General features: G+C 42.0%; 1 protein-coding gene across 2 annotated transcripts in view; it reads left to right on the plus strand.

The window, feature by feature from the left end:
- Positions 1-13,080: 13,080 nt before the first annotated feature.
- Positions 13,081-23,879, plus strand: part of LOC103272258 (peroxisomal bifunctional enzyme-like) — a 53,956-nt gene continuing 43,157 nt past the window's right edge. For both annotated transcript variants that reach the window (XM_021718035.1, XM_021718038.1), the window contains exons 1-2: positions 13,081-13,186; positions 18,217-18,320. In XM_021718035.1, coding sequence (XP_021573710.1) covers positions 13,113-13,186; positions 18,217-18,320 — 178 coding nt within the window. In that variant the 5' untranslated portion in view covers positions 13,081-13,112. The remainder of the gene's footprint in view (positions 13,187-18,216; positions 18,321-23,879) is intronic.

The raw sequence follows: 23,879 nt of genomic DNA on the forward strand, positions 1-23,879 counted from the left end.
GCATGGTAGCATGCACCTGTAATTCCAGCTACTTGGAAGGCTAAGGCGGAAGAATTGCTGGAGCCCAGCAACTTGAGGCTGCGGTGGCCAGGAGTGTGCCATTGCACTCCAGTCTGGGCGACAGAGTGAGACTTCAACTCAAAAAAAAAAAAAAAAGAACAAATTGTTTCCAGGATATACATGACAAGCAGGGATTATAAACCCATAACTTCACAAAGAGAGGATGTAGGGGTAAGTTTGTGAATTGATTACTATCTTGCACTTGCAAGAAAGTGGTTTGTGGTTATTTGGTTTTCTCACGTTCGATTTCTAGCAGGTTTGGAGCTTGCAGGTTGATTTTTAAAAAGGAATAATTGTAACTGCTTCTAGTCCCTCTCTGCCACAGAAGTTCCCTGGTTTTCTCTTGGTCAATGTTGCTGAAAATTTCTCCAAAATTGTGGCCATCCTAAGTACTGGTGTAAATGAATGCATGAATGTTTGAGTTGGAAGCAAGTGTAAAGAAAGTTCATTGTCTCTAAGTCTAAAATCCATTTGGTAGGTGTTAAGACTAAAAACCATTTGAGAAAGCCGGGCTCGGTGGCTCAGCCTGTAATACTGCGCCTTTGGGAGGGCTGAGGTGAGTGGATTGCCTGAGCCCGCGGGTTCGAGACCCGCCTGGGCAGCGAGACCTCATCTCTACAATAAATCAAAAAATCAGCCGGGCATGGTAGCGCATGCCTGTGATTCCAGCTACTTGGAAGGCTGAGGCAGAAGGATTGCTGGAGCCCAGCAGGTTGAGGCTGCGGTGGCCGCTCCCGGCCACTGCTCTCCAGTCTGCGCGACAGAGTGAGACTCCAACTCAAAAAAAAAACCAAAAAAAAACCATTTGAGAGAATATGGGTAATCAGGCTGCTAAGGAGGCGGCTAGAGAAGAGAAGGTGATTGAAAGGGATGCCAAGGGTATACCAGAGATGAGTCCCCTAGGAAAAATCTTGAAAAATTGGACAAAGTACAGCTGTGAGCCTATGATAAAGGAGTTACTATTTTACCGTAATAATGCTTGGTCCCAGTATATGCTTGGCAATGGAGAGAAATGGCCACTGGGGGGAACCTGAACTACCATACATATTTCAATTGGAACTATTTTGTGAAAGGACTGGGAAGTGGGGAGAATTGTCCTATATTCAGGCTTTTATGGAATCTACACAATAGAGTTCTCAGCGAAATGCTGCACTAAGAAGCAAATTTATGGCCCAACTAAAAGTAGGAAAGAATATTTTAAAAAGGAACCAAAAGTTTGGGAAAGTCCTGACTCTGGCCAGGAGGGTGAGCCAGAGAACTTATGGTCTACTAACTTAATGACTCCATGGCTTGGGGAACATAGACTGCCATACCAGTCAAGACTGCAGCAATGCTTAGACCAGAGTCCCTGCTGCTGCTTCAAAAAGGTGTCAGCCCTGGCCAGAGGGGACAACAGCTCCAGATAACATGGGGCATGGAATGAAAAAAAAGAAAAATCATCATATGACTAAGGCAAGGAAGAAATGATCTCTTTTCCCCACCCCCCAATGACCCATAGGGGCATTTGTTTTTGGACAGGGACACCCTGTGGAGAGGACTGGGCAATTCCAATTGAGAGAGTTACCAGTGGGCATGGATGCACAAGGCCGGCCCATGGGGTATGTATGAACTTATACCCTATTCACCTCATCAGATATGCTTGCCTTACAGAGAGGACCCATTGGGAATGGCAGATCTTTTTTCACCTGTTTTTACCACCCATAAGCCCACCTGAATAGACATACACTCACTACTGAAAACTTTTGTTGTCAAGGGTTGAAAGGAGAATGGTTATACAAAAAGCCAAGGAGGAGGCCAGCTATTTACACAATGAGGACCAAGATCAAGTGCCTTCTCCACACGAGGCCATTCTGGCAGTAGATACAAATTGTGATGTGAATGTTGTCAGGAATATGGCCAGGCTAGTTCATTTTAGAAAGTGTATTTTGGAGGGTTTAAGGAGAGGAATATCCAAAACAAAAGAGCCTAAGCAAAGCCAGGAGCTAAACCAGAAACCAAATGAAAACCTGGCTGCCTTTTTAAAGAGATTTTATCAGGCCTATAGACAGTAGACAGATATGGATATGGAGACTCCAGAGAATTTAAGAATGGTAAATATGACATTCATCAGTCAAAGCACTCTGGCTATCTGGAAGAAACAAAGTGGATGGAACTTAACTCTTAGCTCCACAACACTGATGGAGATGGTATACAGAGTATATAATGCCAGGGGAAATCAGTCAGTAAAATTGGTCTTCATAGGACAGGAGCAGGGAGGGCCCCAAGAGAAGAGGAGAGGGAAGACCCCCATCCAGAACTAAGCTGGCTCAGTCATCTGGGGTCAGAGCACCCCTCTGAAAAGTTCAGCCAGTGATACCCAGAAAACCAGGAAGGCAACTCCTTCAAAAACTAAGCCCAACCCAGTGTGCCTTTTGCATGGAAGAGGGACATTGGCAGGATGACTGCTGGCTCAAAGAAGAGCTGATAAAAAGGTTAAAGGCAGGGGCAGGAAAGATAATGACAACTCAAGAATGAGAATGGGGCTCAGGGCTATTAATGGCCCCCATTAAACTATCCCACAAGAACCATGGGTAAAAATAAGAGTAGTGAAGAGATTAATTGATTTCTTGGTTGACACTAGAGCTTTGTTTTCAGTGTTAAGCTCTAAACTAACAACTCTATGCAAATCCACTATCCCTATCATAAGGGTAGCTGGCATTTCCCAACAGAGACCACTACTACAATCTTTGGAGTGTGACACCGATGGAGAAAAATTGAAGTACAGTTTTCTGTATATCCCAGACTGCCTTAGCCCATTACTTGGCCAGGACCTGTTATGTAAATTAAATGCTCAAATCACTTAAGTAACAGATACCATCCATTCAATTCCCACAGGAAATTTCCCTTCAGTTCCAACTATTTCTGGAAGAGTCGGACAAGTTACCCAGGAGGAAGGGAAACCAGCCATTCACCCAACGATTCATCAGAAGATCCTCAAAGAAGGGCCCACCGTGCCTTGATGTGCCCTTATATCCCTTTAAGTCCAGCAAAAGGTGTTGCTGATGGTGTGGAGGAGACAGGGACTAGAAAGCAACTAGAAGAAAAGCGGAAAGGCCCATACAAAGTCTTGCTGACCACTCACATGTCCGTGCAGTTACAAGGAGTTAAACCATGGGTACATCATTCTTGGGTGAAAACAGCACCCTTGGCAGAAGTGCCACAAGACCAATGCCCTTCTACACCTGGACTCTGGAGCCACAGGAGGACTAAAATATATTTTCAAAACTACAGACTAATAAGTGCTGCCTCTTTACTCTCTCTCTTTTCAGTTATCCTGAAAAGACAACCCTTTCATGGTAATGCATACCTGGAGTGGTGGGCCTATTCACATGCAAATGAATTTAATTACACAAACTTTTGAGTGTGTGGACAGCTCCTGGTTTCTGGGGGTTTGGGAGCTCCCTTGGTGGGTGTCACCCCTACAAGGGGACAGATTGGAAACAACTGGTTAGATTTATTAACATGGTAAAAGCCCATGGCATTGCCTTAGCCAGTGATGATAACCAACTCAGGCCCCTATCACCATAGAGGGGCCAGGCCATAACTCTACTTTCTCTTTAGAAACCACCATCCAGGAAAACATAGTCACATTCAATAGGCCTAGCCAACTGGAACCCAAACCACATTTCCAGAGAAGCCTCAGGAAAACCATGGGGCCAGAGTTAAACTATCAAACTTTGGAAGGGTTCTATATAGCTAACCCCAGAATATGGCAGACTAGATGTTGTGGCTCCTTTGTGTTGGGAACAAAGAAACAATTCCTTTTACCACCTCCATAACCTTACCTGATACATGGAATGGACACCAGTTGAGCATTGCCAGAACTTAACCATTTTCAAAAATAGTGACTGGTTTTGCCCAGAGATCGGGCATCTATTGGTGGGCTCCAAATAGGACCTGCAGGATATGTGGGACCAATCTATGACCTTGGCTCCCTCTTGGATAAATGTCATTATGTTTTTGGATTCCCATGAGCTCAGGGACTCAAATATAACACCTTACCAAGGGCCAAAATAGCTAATTTGCCATATCTACATACCCGAAGGAGTCAGTCAGTTTTTGAATGGTATTATTATGTGCTCAATTTCTTTCTTTCTTTCTTTCTTTTTTTTTGAGTTGGAGTCTTACTCTGTTGCCCAGACTGGAGTGCAATGGCCACTCCCGGCCACTGCAGCCTCGCCTGCTGGACTCCGGCCATCCTTCCGCCTCAGCCTTCCAAGTAGCCGGAATTACAGGCATGCGCTACCACGCCCAGCTGATTTTTTGATTTATTGTAGAGATGAGGTATCGCTGCCCAGGCCGGTCTCGAACCCGTGGGCTCAGGCAATCCACTCACCTCAGCCCTCCCAAAGGCGCGGGATTACAGGCTGAGCCACCGAGCCTGGCTTGCTCAATTTCTTTATACCAGGATTAGGATTGGAAAGTGTCTCCCTCCACATAGAAGCCTTGGCCAAATTTATCCAACCCGCCCTCAGTGAGAGTAAACGGCATCATGTTAATAAACACAGAAATGACTCTAATGTGAAAGGTGGTGTTACAGAACAGAATGGCTCTGGACACCCTGACTGCCTTCCAGGGCAGACCCTATGCAATCACATGTATGGAATGTTGTATGTTTATTTCAGATGAGTCAGGAAATATATCTGTACTACTAAACCAGATGAAAGCCAGTATTGATACCATAAAAGATGTCAATGCTTATGCTCAAGAAGTCATCTCTAGGCCAGGTGCAGTGGCTCACACCTATAATCCCAGCATTTTGGGAGGCCAAGATGAGAGGATTGCCTTAGCCCATGGGTTCAAGGCCAGCCTGGGCAACTTGGTGAGACCTCATCTCTACAATAAATCAAAAAATTAGCTGGATGTAGTGGTGTGTGCCTGCAGTTCCAGCTATTTGGAAGGCTCAGGCAGAAGAATCACCTGAGCCCAGCAGGTCAAGGCTGCAGTGGCCGTGAGTGTGCCACTGCACTCCAGCCTGGGCGACAGAGTGAGACTCCAACTCAAAAAAAAAAAAAAAAAATCACATCCAAGGTGAAAAATTTGTTTTCAGGAATATTCTCATGCATTCCTTCTGGGCTCCAATCCATTTTCTCAGGCATCTTCAAATTCCTGTTATCCCGTTTACTAATTGACATACCTGCTTGAGTTTTAAAATGCACTTTTTGGGAGAGAGAGGGAGAGGGCATGTAACAACACAAGGGTGCCTGGTCCCAAACCAGGGGAAATGAGGGCCGAGTAATGTTTGACCGCTCCCCTTGATACCAATAAATCAAAGGGGGCAGGGAACTGGTAGAAAGAAGCTTATTTCTGAGTTCGAATCCAGGGAGCAGAGCCAGACTCAAGATCTTTCTAAAATGGTTCTGCTCACCCTCTAGGCTTTTACAGTTCACTTTTATATGTCCAGATTGTTAGTACCTATACATTATCCAGCAGAACATTGTATAGAACTTGAGTTTTAGTTGTATTTATTGACAGTGACATTCTTCTGTCCAGACTTCCTGGTGTCGGGTATCAGGAGTATCTCATAGCTTTTATCAGTATGGCCCAGCAAAACCACAATCAAGCTTGCCGTAGAATAAAGGTTATGCAAAGGTTATACAAATCACAAAGTTTATGATTACATTGATACAAAAGTTATATAATTCACAAGGCTTACCATTACATTGATATTATATTATTCAAACTTATAACCACTCAGAAAAAGGGAGTAAAAGGAGATTTGCATCCTTCAGTTGATGGGGCATAGACTACAGGGAAGTCAACGATCCGCTGCAGCTACTTACTGGGAGTGCGTAGGAGATGAGGGAAGCACACCTTTTATTAGCTCTCAAGACTATTATTCTGGAATGTACAGGAGTGCTTGTGCCCTGGCCATGCCCTTCTCTAGGGGCTGTGACAACATAGACAGACATTAGAGGGTCTCTGTATCAAGCTGGAGGTCCAAACTTCACTGGCATGCAGCCTATTTGTGTAGTTAATCCTTACTTATACCCCACATATCTATGATAAAATCTAATTTTTAAAATACATAGATAAAATGCACTTTTTCCCTCTTTCCTTTGTTTCGCCCAAGGAATGTGCCTACCTTTTTCCTGTTTACATCTTCAGGCTTAATTGAAGGACCGACCTTATCAACCAGGCTAATCATCCACCCTTTTGGGAGAAGAATAACCAGTGGCACAACTCCCTGACACCACCTAGCACCAGATCACTTTTGAACTCCGCAGACATTGGGTTGTTGTGGGGGTGCCACATGGGTCTCATGGGTTCTCATGGATCTCATGTAACCTAGGTAATGATTTCTTAAAACTCGACCTATATAATCCCCTTGGCTCTTTTGTTCAAGGAGGCAGTGATTTTGGTCATAAGCCTGATGCTGTCTCCTCTGGCCTGGCTAAGAAAAGATCTCTTTTCCAACTTTTGTCTCCTAAATTCACTGGGCTTTGGGAGCAGAAACAATGTTGTGGATTATACTATCTCTCATTTCAAACACTTATGATCTGTTTTTTTCTTTGAATACCCGCCTACTTCACCATGGAAGAGTATACTCACCTCCCATTTCTTCACTGTATTAGTTAGGACAGGGTAAAACTTGGTAACAAACAGACTCAAGTTTATTCCTTGCTCTCTTAACAGTCTACAATGGTTCCAGTCCCAGGAAACTTTCCTCTACAAATCTTTCAGGAAGTCAGGCTTCTTCAATCTGTGGCTTTATCTTCCCCAGCAGCTGACAGGGTTTGTAGGGGGATGGGAGAGGAGGTTGTAGTTAAAACAACTCATCGTGTGAATCTCACAAATGGAGCAGAGAGTTGCAGTGGCCCCAAAAGCTAACACTCTGCTCTTGTTGTAGGAAAACAGAGAGACTGTGACACCGAGGCTATTTTAGGAAGTAACGGTTTATTAGTGCCAGCGCAACTCAGTGGGCTAATGCTCCAAGGCTGAGCAACCCAGAGAAAGAGGAGAGAGGTTTTATCTGTTAGTTTAGGTAAGGATGGGATCAGGTTGTATGGCTATACATTTTTGTTTGGAATTTGCAAGGTGGTATTTAGCAAAATCAGATTTTCAAAGAACAAATTGTCTCCAGGGTATACATGACAAGCAGGGGTTGTAAACCAATAACTTCAAAAAGAGAGGATGTGGGGGTAAGGTTGTGAATGGATTACTATCTTGCATTTCCATTTGGCTATTTGGTTTTCTCAAGTCCCATGTCTAGCAGGTTTTGGAGCTTGCAGGTTGATCTTTAAAAGGAATAATTTTAACTATTTTTAGCCCCTTGCTGCCACACTCTAACAGCCTTCTGCTACTAATTGCTTTACTGCCAATATATGCTTTCCCAAGACTGCATCCCAAAGCTATGTGATTGATAACATCCTGGTACTGTCAGTGTTTGCTTTCCTAAGGCTGCATTTCAGAGACAAGTGAGTAACAACATCCCTGATAGTGACTAGTTTAGAGTGGACATCCGCACCTCAAGGCCATGGAACCAGCAACATCTGCATCTCAAAGCCAGGCACAGGACAGCTTAAACTCCCTAAACTGCTTCTTGGAGCTGATAAGCCTCAACTAGGGTTTTATAAGTGGCCTGCAAGAGAATAAAGGTTGCTAGTTTCTCTCTATACAGCCAGCCACCACCCCCTTCTTTTCTTTTCTTTAATAAACCTTTTTAACCTCCAGTGGCTCATCTCTTCCTTCTTGGCATACTTTACAGTAGCCATGTGCCCAACTGTATTCCACAGTGAAATGGGCAAGGACATGGAAAAGGAGGTGTGAGAGATTTTATCACCTAGTCTGGAAAGCATTATATTGTTTGTTCCAGAAAAACCCAATTGGTTTACCAGAAAAGTCAGCTTTGATGCCTTTATGTCACTATTGATTGAAATTTTACAAATAACACCCTGGGTTCCAGGGCTAATAGATCATTACTGCAGGGAAAGCTGGGTTTAAGTAGCCACTTCTGTTCTTACTATGAGTACAAATTTGCATGTCCAGCAGGCAAAAGTTCTGTCTTTGCATTGAAATTCAGTTCACTGTTTTTTTGTTTTTACCTTTTCGGCATTATGCTAAGTTATAGCATTTACATGCTCTTATCTTTTAAGCTTTAACCCTAAATTACTGCTAAGCAGTTTTTTTTTTTGAGTTGGAGTCTCACTCTGTCGCCCATACTGGAGTGCAGTGGCCGCTCCCGGCCACCGCAGCCTCGCCTGCTGGGCTCCGGCAATCCTTCCGCCTCAGCCTTCCAAGTAGCCGGAATTACAGGCATGCGCTACCACGCCCAGCTGATTTTTTGATTTATTGTAGAGATGAGGTCTTGCCGCCCAGGTGGGTCTCGAACCCGCGGGCTCAGACAATCCACTCACCTCAGCCTCCCAAAGGCATGGGATTACAGGCTGAGCCACCGAGCCCGGCTGCTAAGCAGTTTTATAGATCTGCACAGAAGCCTGTAGCTGTAACCTTAGGTGAAGACACAAGGCAGAAAGTTCTGTGTTCAATTGAAAATAAGTGGATAGATGAGAAAAAGACTGTGACAGACTCCTTCAGGATAGAGATGAGAAACTGCCTCAAAGTAGTTTCACACCATGCTTGCTATCTCCCCTTGCTATAGGAGGAATTTCAGGTCATTCAGAACTGTGAAGTCTTGACTACCTGGCCTATGTAAAGATGTTGAATGTTGATAGAATAATGCCAATGGCAGAGTTTTTCCCCTAGAGTCCCATATTAGAAGTACTGAATGTATTGCATATTATAGTAAGGACTAACTATGTGGGCCATGCACTGTCTCTCTAAGCAGAACAGACTTACATAGAGTTTTTGGGCAAGGTGGAGTTTAGGGATCAAAAATTTTCAGAGGCATTAGAGATTGGTATCACCTGTAAGAAGTTGATTGTCCCGGGCTCGGTGGCTCAGCCTGTAATCCCGTACCTTGGGAGGCTGAGGTGAGTGGATTGCCTGAGCCTACAGGTTCGAGACCTGCCTGGACGACTTGGCGAGACCTCATCTCTACAATAAATCAAAAAATTAGCCGGGTGTGATAGTATGCGCCTGTAGTTCCAGCTACTTGGAAGGCTGAGGCGGAAGGATTGCCGGAACCCAGGAGGTCGAGGCTGCAGTGGCCGGGAGCGTGCCACTGCACTCCAGTCTGGGTGACAGAGTGAGACTGCAACTCAAAAAAAGAAGTTGATTGTGCTGAAGGAGTGCAGAGAAATTCACCCTGAAATATGGCTCCCTGAGTATAGTAAGTATTTTGAATTAAAAACCTTTAAGAATCAACAGGCCTTAGAAGAGACTTTCTCCCTATCTTCATATACCACATGGACTCACCAAGGAGAGTAATTACCTTTCCTTCCTGTGGAGGAATATGAGGCCTGATTAGGTCAACAGCACTTGGGTAAATTGGGTAAACTGAGGAAGAAAATTTCGGGATGAGATTTTATAAATATTACAAAGATATTTACTGATAACAGCAAAGAGCTGTAAAAGCTGGTTAGCCAGCTATAAAACATTTGCAGTAAACAAAAAGTAGTTAACCATTTGTTTTTAGTTAACTATTGCTGTTAACTAACCTCATCTTTTTTGGGGGGGGTAGAGTTCCACCTGTCGCCCAGACTGGAGTGCAGTGGCACACTCACCACCAGCCCAGCATCAACCTGTTGAGCTCAGGCGATCCTTCTACCTCAGCCTTCCAAGTAGCTGGAACTACAGGCACGCGCTACCATGACTGGCTAATTTTTTTTTTAATTGTAGAAATGAAGTTTTGCCAAGTTGCCCAGGCTGGCCTCAAAACTGCCGGTTCAGGCAATCCACTCGCCTTGGCCTCCCAAAGTGCTGGGATTACAGGCTGAGCCACTGAGCCTGACCACTAACCTCATCTTAAAGAAACACAACACCACAATCAATCAGTCATTTCACAAACCTCTGGAAATTTCCATCAGTGGACTCCCTCCAGAGACAATTTCTCCGGTCCACTGAATCCTGATACCCCTCTTATAAAAGCACCTCTCTAACCCCTGCCTCTTTGCAGGCAGCAGATGTTCTCAGATGTTTAGTCCATTGTGTCCTTGTAGCGGGAAGACAGAGAGATCGTGACACCGAGACTATTATAGGAAGTGGCATTTTATTATGCTGGCCAGCCCAGTGGGCTCGAGGGGCTAATGAGTCCAAATCGAGCCCTGCAGAATGGGAGAAGCAGGGTCTTATACCTTCGTTTAGGTAAGGGAGGGGGGTCGTGTTGAGCGATTACACATCTCCTTTGGAATTTACAAGGTGGTGTTCAGAAAAATCAGATCTTTCAAAGAACAAATGGTTTCCAGGAACTGCAGGGTTGTAAACCGTCAACTTCAGAAGAGGGGTTTTGGATAAGTCTGTGAATTAGTTACTCTTTTGCATTTCCATGAAAGTCATCAGTCTCTGGCCATTTGGCTTTTTCAAACAAAACCAGCTTGGCAGGTCTTTAGAGCTTGCCGCTTGGCTTTCAAAAGGAAATACCTTTAACTGCTACCAACCCCCCTTTCTGCCACATCATCCTCACAAGGTATCTTCCATTTAAGAAATCTGCTTTTCTTAACTCATAACTGCTTTGGTAAATTCTTCTTACTAATCTGCAACTCTGGCCATACCAAGCCCACTACCACACACGGCACTTCCCTTCCCCATTATCTCATTATCTATGGCAAGAAAGAACAGGAAAAATGTAATCAGACCTGGCCCAACCATTTCACAACATAATACTTGTCTTACAGGTTCATCCAACTTCCAAAGAAAACTGTAAGTCATACTCTGTTCCCCTCGATCCATTCATTCTCCCAAAGTCCCCATTGTTTCTGTAACTTTAGATGGTATTCAAGGGGATACACTGGGGAAGTTGTATCTTCATACTAAAGACTCCCCCGTATGTACATTAAATATGCTACTATGCCTTTTTCTATTATTCAGTCTGCCTCATGTAATCTGCCAGCAATTTTTCAGCCTAGGGGGCCAATGGCTATGGTCCCCACAGTGCCAATGAGGTTGTTGTTGATAGCACTCAGAGGCATGTGCATCGGACTGTTTATGATTGGTTGTCATCCATAGGTTGACTTTGTCCATTGAGGCAGCTTGCCTGGCTGGATTGAATACTTGTTACCAGGGCTTCAAGACAATGGGTACTTTTCTAGTAGTGTTGTAGGACCCCAAATTCAAGCTCGTTTACCTGAAATGCAGTTGATGCCAAACACTGACACACAGGTACTTGGAGATTGAGAAAGGTTTATTTGATTTGGCCAAAGCAAGAAGCCAAGACAGCAAGATCTCTCAAATCCATCTTAACAAAAAGAAAAAGCAGGGAGTTTTAGAGAGTAAGGGAGGGGGAGTTTCAGGGAATCGAGGGGGGAAAGTTTGTATTTGTTTTGTCTCAGGTAACTACTTGAACAACTAGCCTTCTCAGTATCAACAGCTGATCACAATGTCGTTAACGGCATTTATGTCTTCTGCAAATTTTTTTTGTGACCCTGAGGTTATCGCTTCCTGGTCAACAAAGAAACGGGACATCAGCAGTTTGTAATTATATAGGAATAAGGAATTGTGGGCAAAAAACAAGGGATTAACAAGTGCAAGCAAGCAAGAGACTGATCAGAATTTTCATTATTTTGGTCACTAAAACATGGTGCAGTGTTGAAAATCTCAGGGGGCCTGGTTACACAGTAGGAGCCTGTTTTTATTTTCAGGAAGTATAATAATATCTATGAAAGTAATCCTTAAACATTATTAAATTCACTGAAACATCAGTGAATAAAATTATCCTATTGCTTTTTCCTCTGAAACTTCCAGACTGCCTTCTGGCCATCTGATGGACTGTAGGGAACATGAGAGGCCAATTTCATTTAGAAAAACCTTGTCCTATCCTAGACTGAATTTTTGGAGGGAAGAGACCTGGACCTTGTTTACTTTTAGTCTCCAGCCTAGTCTCGGTCTAGAACATAATAGGTACTCAATTCTTGGATGATGGATGAAGTATTAGAAATTATAATCCTTAGAAATAGCAGAAGAAGAAAAAAGAGAAGAATTGGGCAGATAAGAAACTCCAGTTTCACTAGTTGCTGTGTGATTGTAAGACAAGAAAAAAGGATGCTATGTAAATATTTGGTTGACGTTAGTACCTGTGGGGTACGGTCTGGAAGTAGATTGTTTCTCCCACGCTCAGGGAGTGGACTCTGGCCAAGGCTGGTCTCTGAAGGGTATACATATTCCCAATAACGAGTCATGGGATTTGGGATGCGGGTGGCCAAGCAGAGCCGAAAGTAATGTGGTCTGTCACTCCTAACCAATGTTACTGTAAACATCGGATAGGAATTTGATGAACTTGAATGCTCTTGTGATAAAACTGCTTGCTATACTGGCTTGAGGTGAGGATTCTTTTGGATTCTTCACCGACCTTCTGGCGCCATCGGTGCCTCCATAAATTTTAATTAGCCAATGTCTTTCCCCGCTGGACCTCTGGGTGACTTCTTTGGAACAGGTGAACATTACGTGCAAGCCTTCTTAGATTTTGGGGGTCCCGTACTCATTTAGGTGAAATGCACATGCGTGTATACTGTGTGTTCCAGATGTGTACCGTATCACGTGACTGTCAGGGCCCCAGACATCTGTCCCTGTTCAGAAGGATCATGTAGATGAATACCGTTTGTGATGAGGGCTTGCGGGTTCACGGAAGCCACAATTCGTCCCGAGAAGGCAGCCCCTCTGGCAGGAGGATACAGAACTCGACAGGCCGGCATTTGCACCCGTTTTTCCTGGCCCTTGCTGCTGTGCTTTGTGGTGGGAGCATCCGGGGAGCCTTAAAGGGAAAGACGACCAGCGTCGCAGAGCGGGGGTGGGGTTCTGCGAAGGAGGAGGGCCAGGAGGGAGGACGTGTCGGGCGGGGGCGGCGCCCCGGTCGCATTGGCCCAGCGGGGCCCCTCCTCGCGGGGCAGGCCGCGCGCCCGGAGAAGCGGCTTCGCCCCGCGGTGAGCTGCAGACGCCACCCCGGCGACCGAGGAACCATGGCCGAGTACTCGCGGCTGCACAACTGCCTGGCGCTGATCCGCCTCCGAAACCCGCCGGTCAACGTGCTCAGGTAACAGGCTCGGGCCCCTCCAGCCCGGAGACCTTGCGGGGCTTCACCTGCCGGCCGGCGCTGGGGGCTTTCACTCTCCCCTGCTGGTTTACGCTGGAAAAGACCCCGGCAGATTGAGCAGCGGGCCTGTGCCAGGGCCCTTTTTCGTTTTGAAACCTATGTTTGCTTGGTTAATCTTCGCAGAGAACTCAAATCCCCGTTTTACTGGTGAGGAAACTGAGGCAGAGAGCCGGACAGATGGGGAACTGGATTCAGACGGCGTCTATCCATGCCGACTTCGTGCGGAACTCTTTTGTTTGTTTGCACTTCGGCTTCTTGAGCGGACTTGCTATTCCAAAGGTCTCGACTTTGTTCAGTGTTGGACTTTGATCCAACCTCACTCCCCAACCCCCGAGTCCAGGCTGCCCTTACAACGTGTGGCTAAAAGCTTTAGGAATCTGGCAAAGCAGTGGTTTAACATTAAAAAAAGAAAGGAGGGAAAAAGTAAGGTTCTCACTAATGCCAACGCAGTAAGTGAAGGAGAACTGTGCTCTGGCTCAGAAATGCAAAATTATTTCTCCTTCCCTGTTTACACCTCAGGGGTCTTAGTGCTTCTGAGGACAGGCCATGTCAGAGAAAGCCTATTAAATAGCATTTTCTGAAAAACTGTGCAGTTTATCATTTGTTTTTCCATTGGGGTTATCTTCTTTGTGCAGTATACCGAGAGCATTGTTTTTAAAAAAGTGAGATCAATGCTGTCTTTTTGAAAATTAATGAAGGCAATTTGATTTGCTTCTTCCAAATTTCTGGGGGGGTGGAATATACATTAGCTTTGGAAACAGTCACTTAGCCACAGGTAGTAGCAGGATTAGTAGAAGCTATAATTTATAAGTAATATACACAGCATAGACAAAGATCTTTGGTCAAAATTATCACATGCTGCTGGAGCAAAAAGAACTGAAATGAGGAGACCTGCAAATTTTATTGGATTTTTTTATCTTGCTGTCATCAGATTTTATTTTATCATTAGTATTGCTATTATAACTTGGATTTCAATTTGAATTATTGCATTTAATAATACAAAAAGTTACAGAATAAAATCACACAAGGTTGATATGTCCACAATTTGACATTCCCAGAAGAAAAAGCAAAATATGTTATATTGATTTGACAAAGATAAATGTAAGTAATAACATTCCATGCCAATTTTGGAATGGTCTGTAGAACTGCTAGATATCAGGATCTTAAGGGGGAAAGTTCCATAGTCTAATACCCATAACTTGCAATATATTCTGATAACTACTTTAAGTGATCCTGGTATTTAGCCTGCTCTTCTTCCTCCCCACCCCCTGCCCCTCCTTTGCAGGCGAAATGTTATTATCATCTACCTCATAAAGTTGTGAGGATCAGGCTGGGCTCTGTGGCTCAGCCTGTAATTCCAGCACTTTGGGAGGCCGAGGCAAGCGGATTGCCTGAGCCCGAGGGTTCCAGATCAGCCTGGGCAACTTGGGGAGACCTCATCTCTACAATAAATAAAAAATTAGCCAGATGTGGTAGCGCATGCCTGTAATTCCGGCTACCTGGAAGGCTGAGGCAGAAGGATCGCCAGAGCCCAGCAGGTCGACACTAGGATGGCCAAGAGCATACCACTGTACTCCAGCCTGGGTGATGGAGTAAGACTCCAACTCAAAAAATAAAAATAAAAAAGTTGTGAGGTTCAAATGAGTTGGAGATTGCAGACTGGCATTTATCAGATGTTAGCTACCATAATTCCCATTAGTCAGAAGGCCTGTTATATATCCCTACCAACCCAACAGGCCCTGCAGCTCAGGATCCTCTTCAGCTTCATCAAGATTTTCTCCACTTGGGAATAAATGCTTGTTTGCCCTCTCGCATTGGTCTTCTTCTGAACTGTTTTTTAGGTAGGAGTGTACATCCCAGTATGATCATCCAGTTTAACAGGCTTTTTTTTTTTTTGGCTTTGTACTTCTCTTTCTCCCTTCCTTCCTTTTCCTCTTCCTAGTTCTAATTTTATGTGGAAAGTTATCTTTTCCTTGCCCACTGAGAGGTTCTTGTTTGAATATTTTTTCCCGAGTTTAAATCCTTCATTGCTTGTTTTATCAACCATGTTTCCTTCTACTCAGACGAATACCAACCCTCTTTATAAATGTAGAACATGCTTGATTACTAGGCCTGTCTTTCAGAACAATGGCTTTCACATTTCTCTACTGTAATCCACCTCATGTTTTACATAGCAACTCAAGACTTACATACATACCAATACATAACTGAAAACAAAGTTTCAAGAAACAAAACCTAACCTTACATGTTTTATTGTTTGATAAATTCTATTTTCTCTTCTGTTTCTTGGAAAAAAATGCTAATCACAAAACCACAAACTTGATTTAATGACCTTTGATTTAAGAAAAAAAAAAAGCTGTCAAAAAAAGACCTCATATAGTCAAAGAAGCTGAAGAGTTTTGGTCATCACTCATGAAATGCTGTCTTCATTCCAGACACCATTTGTCCATACCTGACAATGTTAAGGGGAGAATGTAATTTCTTTTTTTTTTTTTTTTGAGTTGGAATCTCACTCTGTTGTCCAGGCTGGAGTGCAGTAGCTTGTTGACGGCCACCGCAACCTCATCCTACTGGGCTCACACAATCCTTTCACCTCAGCCTTCCAAGTAACTGGAACTACAGGCACGCACCACCATGCCCGGCTAATTTTTTTGATTTATTGTAGAGATGAGGTCTCACCAAGTTGCCCAGGCTGGTCTCGAACCCATGGACCCAGGCAATCCTCTCACCTCAGCCTTGCAAAGTGCTGGGATTATAGGCATGAGCCACTGCACCCAGCAGAATATAATTTCTTAAGCCCTGCAGCCTTTACATTGCTACAAGGCTATGTATGGTCTCACTCAGCTCGAATCTAATAAAGCTATATGTTGCAGTCGTTTTCATTTCTGTTTTTTCCTGTTTTTGATTTTTGAAAAATTAACAAGAACATAAATAGAAGAGGAAGGGTTGGTTGAAATGGAAAAAGCCAGTTTCTTCTCCTCAATGGCACTGATTAAGCTAATTTTAACAGCACCATTTACCCAGAAGGGAGTACATGTCTCTTGGACTTTCCAATATTATACAGAGGCTCTGAATCTGTTATTCATTATCAGATTTGGTTTCTAATTAACCACTTGAAGGCAGGAGGTTTTGTTTGATTTCATCTTGGTTAAGAGTGAAAAGTAGATAAAAGGGAATCATCCTATACAAGGGCAAGTATCTCCTTTACTTCTTGAGGTTTTATAACTCATAGTTGTTGGTCTTAACATGACCTTTTCAGAGGTTTGTTGTTTTGTTTTAAGATTTTATTCACCTGAAATACTAAAGAACAGAGATTTTACTCAGAATACTCAGAATTCCAAGGCAAAACTGATTGGAATCCAGTTCTACTATTTTTCTTTAAAGCAGTTCCTCACCACTCACCCTAGGTTTTTCTCCTTCACTGTCACTTGGCATTATTGATTCCCTGTTTCTTGGCAAATTTCCTCTCCTGGCCTTTGTGAATCATGTTCCCTTGTTGCTGAATCACTCTGCTGAGCCTCTCCCACTTCTTAAATGAAGAGGCATCCAGAGGATATGTCCTCAGCTTTTTTTTTTCCCTTTTTCTTTTTCTTTTTCTTTCAGTCTTGGCTTTAGCTATCTCTTTTGTGGCTGACTTCCTCATATTTTGAAACTTAGCAAAATCTACGACATGCCCTATATTTTCCTCACCTTGCCTTTACTTCCTAAATTAGTTAGGATTAGATTCAGCCGTCAGTGACAGAAAACTCAAGATGAGAGTGAATGAAACAGTAAAAATTTAATTTCTCTCATAGCAATGTCCTGGAATGGTAGGGTTGTTCCACGATCATCAGGGTCCTCAGTTCTGCCTTTTTTTTTTTTTGCTCTGCCATCCTCAATATATAACTTCTATCTCTTGATCCAAGATGGCTCCTCCTAATCCAGTTGTTACATCTGCATTTCTGCCAGGAGTAGGGAGAAAAGAAAAAGAGAAAAGCATACCCAGTCCTTTAAGGTCTCTGCTTAAAAGTCGCATATACCTAATATGCTTCCATCCCATCGGCCAGAACTTAGTACCTTCGGTAGATCTTACTGCAAAACAGGCTAGAAAATGTAGGTTTAATTTTGGGCAACCATATATCTAGCCCAGGTGTTTTAATATTTTCAAGAAGGAGAAGCAGAATAGACATTTGAGGTAACGTAGCAGCCCCTACTGCATCTCCTAGACTGTTTCTCTTTTAATTTTCTTATATTTTGCCTACAGGGATTGAAAATAATTTCATCTTTCTCTGAACTTCTATATTTAGTTCTTTGTAGCTTTATTGCAGCATTCATCTTAGTGAACCTTATATGACTAATTGTGTACATTTGTCAGGTAACTCCTTGCACTGTACATAGAAGATGAATAATAGTATTAAAAATTGGTTTGTGAGCCGGGCTCGGTGGCTCAGCCTGTAATCCGTGCCTTTGGGAGGCTGAGGTGAGTGGATTGCCTGAGCCCGCAGGTTCGAGACCCGCCTGGGCAGCGAGACCTCATCTCTACAATAAATCAAAAAATCAGCTGGGCGTGGTAGCGTATGCCTGTAATTCCGGCTACTCGGAAGGCTGAGGCGGAAGGATCACCGGAGCCCAGCAGGTCGAGGCTGCGGTGGCCGGAAGCGGCCACTGCACTCCAGTCTGGGCTACCGAGTAAGACTCCAACTCAAAAATAAAATAAAATAAAATAAAATAAAAATTAGTTTGTGCCAATTCTAAGTGGTCAAAGTTAAAGTACAGAAAATAATTTTTTTTTAAAAATTGATTCATTTAATTAGTTCAGTGCTTAATTTGTAGTAGACACATATTTGTTGAAAAAAATTAGTGAAGACTTTAATGATAAGTGTCTATGGCTTTTATCCATTATGTGTGTGTTTAATTTTTTATTGTTAGGAAGGAAAAAATGTGAGATGGCAGGAATTTAATTTGGACTAATTTGCTTCATTTTCTTCTAGTGTGTCTGTACTTCATGGAATAAAAGAGGCACTACAGAAAGCTGAAACAGACCGTACAGTAAAAGCCATTGTGATTTGTGGAGCAGGTGGCAAATTCTGTGCAGGTAACTGGGGTGTAACCCTCCCCGCTATCTCTGGAATGCAGCCACTGAGGTCAATACTGCATTAGTTGTCCCTGTGAGTATAACTTAGTGTGGATAGTGGATATGGGAGACTTAAGTGAGAACGAGAAACATTGTGGGGAAAGAGACAGGAATCACGTGAGAGACCCAGAGAAGACTTTGGGTTTAGTGTCTTTAATATTAGATTGACTTTTGGGGGACATTTAGTTCCAGGCTTGATGGCTGTTAGTATACACCTGCTGATAGATACCTGCTTTGTGTATGTCTTCTCTCTGTATAAGCTTGGGCAAGTCCCTTTAATCTAAATTTCTCTATTTAACCTCATTATTTCTATAAAGTAGGAACAATAATGTGTATCTCAAGGGTTTTTTGTGAGATTAAATGAGGCAACATATCTGAAAGTTTGTAATACAGTACCCACACACAGAAGATGTTCCGTAAGTGTTTTTGTTTAATTCACAAAGTGTTATAATAGAATGTATTTTTCTTCTGTTAGTCACCCATCTCAGTGACCATAGCACTACTTTATTGAGATATTGAGTGAAGATGCAAAAATATTGGCAAAATGTGGCAAAACTATTCTGAAATAATTTATTCAGTAGTATTTATGGCACCTTTTTCTCATTTCCTGAATGAATACAAAAATCACAAGAATATGAGGACATATTCAATCTTGCTATAGCTAGAGGAATTTAATGCATGCTAATGTTAGCCTGAAAAGACACAGATTCAGAATCGAAGCAATAAGTAAATATAAAAATGTGAGTCATTATAATAATTACTATTATCTTACCTGTTATATACTAGTACTATGTAACTTATTTATTAATAATAATGAAAATAGTAGTATTTTTACATGCATTATATTTTAATTCTCAGTAAATTCTACAATCCCCATTTAGAGGTAAGAAAATATTTTGAGCCTGAAAGAGATTAAAATAATGTGCCAAACATTAACCAGCTATTAAGTGACTTACTAACAAATTTATTATTTTTATTTTCTATGCCCAAGATGGTGACTTTGAGGCATAGAAAGAGGGACCAAAACTATGGAGAACTTGCTATTTCTTTATAAGAAAGGAAATAGAAGGGAGAATGTAGTTAGAGTTCAGCAGCAGAAAAAAATTATTCTTCTAGAAAAGCATTAGTGATTATCAAACTTAACCAAATGAATTTATATAGAACACTGCACTCACAAATTGGAAAAATATGCATTCTTTTTGAAATACACCTGGAACATTTACAAAAATTAACCAGACACTGGATCATAAAAGTTTGCGTACATAAATTTTATTTAGGATACATTATCTGACAATGCAATCAGGTTCGAAATCAGTAACAAAAATATAACTAGAAATTCTCGTGTTTGGAAATTAAGTTCATTTCCAATAACCTCTGAGTAAAAACAGAAATCATAATGGAATCCAGAAATAATTTTGAATGGAATAACAGTGGAAACATATAAAACCTGAGAAATGCAGCTAATGTAAAATTTATCAGGAAATTTATAAATTAAAAGTATATGTTAGAAAAGAAAAGAGGCTAAAACATAATGAACTAAACATCTATATCAAGGAACTGACAAAACAACAGTAAAATAGACCCAAATAAAATAGAAGAAAGGAAATAATAGAGGAGAAATTAATGAAACAGAAAACATTTGAATCAAGAGGAATAACAATGTCAAAAGTTAGTTCTTTGAAAAGACTAATAAAATTGACAAACCACTAGAGATACTGATCAGGAAAAAAAGAGAAGGCATGAACAACACATATGAGGAATGATAAAAAGGGTATTACTGCAGATACTATAGCTACTAAAAAAAGATAACCAAGATATCATAAATGCATAGAAGAATATAGATTACCCAAATTGACTCAAGAAGAAATAAAAAAAAACCCCAATAGTTCTATAACCACTAAAGAAATCCAAACAATAATAAAAAAATTTCAGCCTGAGCCCGCGGGTTCGAGACCCGCCTGGGCAACTTGGCGAGACCTCATCTCTACAATAAAAATCAAAAATTAGCCGGGCGTGGTAGTGCACAACTGTAGTTCCAGCTACTTGGAAGGCTGAGGCGGAAGGATCGCCGGAGCCCAGCAGGTCGAGGCTGCGGTGGCCGGGAGCGGCCACTGCACTCCAGTCTGGGTGACAGAGTCAGACTCCAACTCAAAAAAACCCAAAAAACAAAAAAATTTCACCAAGTAAATTCCAGGCCCAGATGACTTCACTGATAAGCTCTACTGTAAAGTTAAAGAAAAAATTGTTCCAATTTTATACAAACATTTTGGAGAATCACAAAAGAGGAAACACTTTTTATATTCGTTTCTTGGGACTACCATAGCAAATTGCCACAAACTAAGTGCCTTAAAACAACAGAAATTGGCGGGGCTCGGTGTCTTAGCCTGTAATCCCAGCGCTTTGGGAGGCCAAGGTAAGTAGATTGCCTGAGCCGACGGGTTCAAGACCTGCCTGGGCAACTTGGAGAGACCTCCTCTCTACGATACATCAAAAACTAGCTGGGCGTGGTAGCGCGCCTGTAGTTCTGGCTACTTGGGAGGCTGAGGCGGAAGGATCACCAGAGCCCAGCAGGTCAAGGCTGCGGTGGCCAGGAGCGTGCCACTGCACTCCAGTCCGGGCAACAGAGTGAGACTCCAACTCGAAAAAAAACAGAAATCTATTCTCTAAAGTTTTTAGGGAAAGAATCCTACCCTGCCTTTTCTAGCTTCTTGTGGTTATTGGCAATCCTTGGCTTATTGATGCATCACTCCAATCTCTGCTTCTGTCTTCACATGCCCTTTGCCCCTCTGTGTCTGTGTCCAAATTGTCCTGGTTTTATATATACCCACCCCAATCCACTATGACCACATCTTAACTTGATAATATTTGCAAAGACCTTATTTGCAAATAAGGTCACATTCACAGGTTTTGGATAAATGCTATTCAACTTCCCAACTCATTTTGTGAGGCTAGCATAACCTTGATACCAACACCTGGCAAGAACAGTATGGAAAAGAAAAAGTATAGGCCAATTTAATTCATAAACATAGAATAAAAATATGAGTGCAAATTGAGGCTATATTATGACAGAAACAAAATCTCACATATTAACCTTGAATGTAAATGGCTTAAGTGTTCCACTTAAAAGATATAGACTGGCAAATTGGAGGAAAAAAAAGCCTACAAGAGACCCACTTAACGGGTAAAGACAGCCACAGACTCATAGTAAAGGGATAAAGGGATGGAAAAAGATATTGCACACAAAGAAAACAAGACCAAGCAGGAGTAGTTATATCAGATGAAACATACTTTAAAGCAAAAACAGAAAAAAAAAGGCCAACAAGGTTGTTGTATAATGATAAAGGGTTCAATTTGACAAGAAGATATAAATATCCTAAATATATATGCACCTGACACTGGAGAATCCAGATTCATAAGACAAATACTACTTGATCTAAGAAAAAAGATAAACAACCCTATTATAATAGTGGGAGACTTTGACATCCCCCTGACAGCAATGGAAAGATGATCAGGGCAGAAAATCAACAAAGAAACTTTGTACTTACACTGGACTCTAGACCAAATGGACCTAATAGACATTTACAGAACATTCTACCCAATAACCACAGAATATATTTCTTTCTTTTTTTTTTTTTGAGTTGGAGTCTCACTCTGTCACCCAGACTGGAGTGCAGTGGCCGCTCCCGGCCACTGCAGCCTCGACCTTCTGGGCTCTGGCGATCCTTCCACCTCAGCCTTCCAAGTAGCTGGAACTACAGGCGCGCGCTACCACGCCCGGCTGATTTTATTTATTGTAAAGATGAGGTCTCGCCAAGTTGCCCAGGCGGGTCTCGAACCTGCAGGCTCAGACAATCCACTCACCTCAGCCTCCCAAAGCACGGGATTACAGGGTGAGTCACTGAGCCCGGCTATATATATTTCTTGCTTTCACATGGAACATTCTCCAAAATAGACCATATGCTTAGCCATAAATCCAATCTCAATAAATTACAAATAATTAAAATTATACCAATTTTACAGTGGAATAAAATTAAAAATCATTACCAAGAGGAAGTCTCAAAACTATACAAATATGTGAAAACTTAACAACTTGCTCCTGAATGATCTTTGGGTAAATGAGGAAATCAAGGCAGAAATTTTAAAAGTGGAAACTAATGAAAATAGAGGTACTACATACACAATCTTTGAGAGGCAGCCAAAGCCATATTAAAAAGAAAATTTATGGCATAAAGTGCCTATATCAAAAAGATAGAAAGATTCTAACTTAACAACCGCATATCACACCTCAAGCAACTAGAAGAACAGGAACAAAATAACCTGAAGTTAACAGTAAAAAAGAAATAACAAAGATTAAAGAAGAACTAAATGGATTGAGGCCAATAAAAATGATACAAATGAGCCGGGCTCGGTGGCTCAGCTTGTAATCCTGTGCCTTGGGAGGCTGAGGTGAGTGGATTGCCTGAGCCCGCAGATTCGAGACCCACCTGGGCAACTTGGCGAGATCTCATCTCTACAATAAATCAAAAATTAGTCGGGCGTGGTAGCGCACACCTGTAGTTCCAGCTACTTGGAAGGCTGAGGCTGAAGGATCACCAGAGCCCAGTGGGTTGAGGCCGGGAGCGGCCACTGCCCTCCAGTCTGGGTGACAGAGTGAGATGCCAACTCAAAAAAAAAGATACAAATGATCAACAAAACAAAAAGTTGATTCTTTGAAAAGATAAACAAAATTGACAGACTAATCAAGAAAAAATTTAAATAAATTTAAACACAATCAGAAATGATAAAGGTGACATTATAATTGATACCATAGAAATACAGAAGTTCATCAAAGACTACTGTGAGCATCTCTATGCACACAAACTAGAAAACCTAGAGAAAATGGATAAATTCCTAGAAACATAAAACTTCCCCAGAGTGAACAAGGAAGAAATAAAAATCCTGAACAGTCTAATAATGAGTAATTAAATTGAATCAGTAATTAAAAAAAAAAATCTCACAACCAAAAAAGTCCAGGACCGGATGGACTCATAGGTGAATTTTGCCAGATGTACAAAGAAAAGCTGGTACCAATCGTATGGAAACTATTCCAAAAAATCAAAGAGTAGGGATTCCTCTCTAACTCATTCTGTGAAACCAGTATCACCCTAATACCAAAATCAGGCAAGGACACAACAAAACTACAGGCCAATATTCCTAATGAACATAGATGCTAAAATCCTCATAAAAATCCCAGCAGACTAAATCCAACAACACATCAAAAAGATAATCCATCACCATCAAGTGGATTTTATTCCAGAGATGTGTGTGTTTCAACATATGCAAATCAATAAGTGTGATTCACCACAAACAATCAAAAACAAAACCCATATGATTCTCTCGATAGAGGCAGAAAAAGCATTTGATAAGATCCAAGTATTTTTTCCTGATAAAGGACTCAACAAACTAGGTATTGAAGGAACATACCTCAAAATGATAAAAGACATGTACAATAAACCCACAGCCAATGTCATACTGAATGGG

Source organism: Carlito syrichta, unplaced genomic scaffold (assembly GCF_000164805.1).
Source record: "Carlito syrichta isolate Samal-C Ts95f unplaced genomic scaffold, Tarsius_syrichta-2.0.1 Scaffold111496, whole genome shotgun sequence".
In the NCBI taxonomy this organism is placed as follows: domain Eukaryota; kingdom Metazoa; phylum Chordata; class Mammalia; order Primates; family Tarsiidae; genus Carlito; species Carlito syrichta.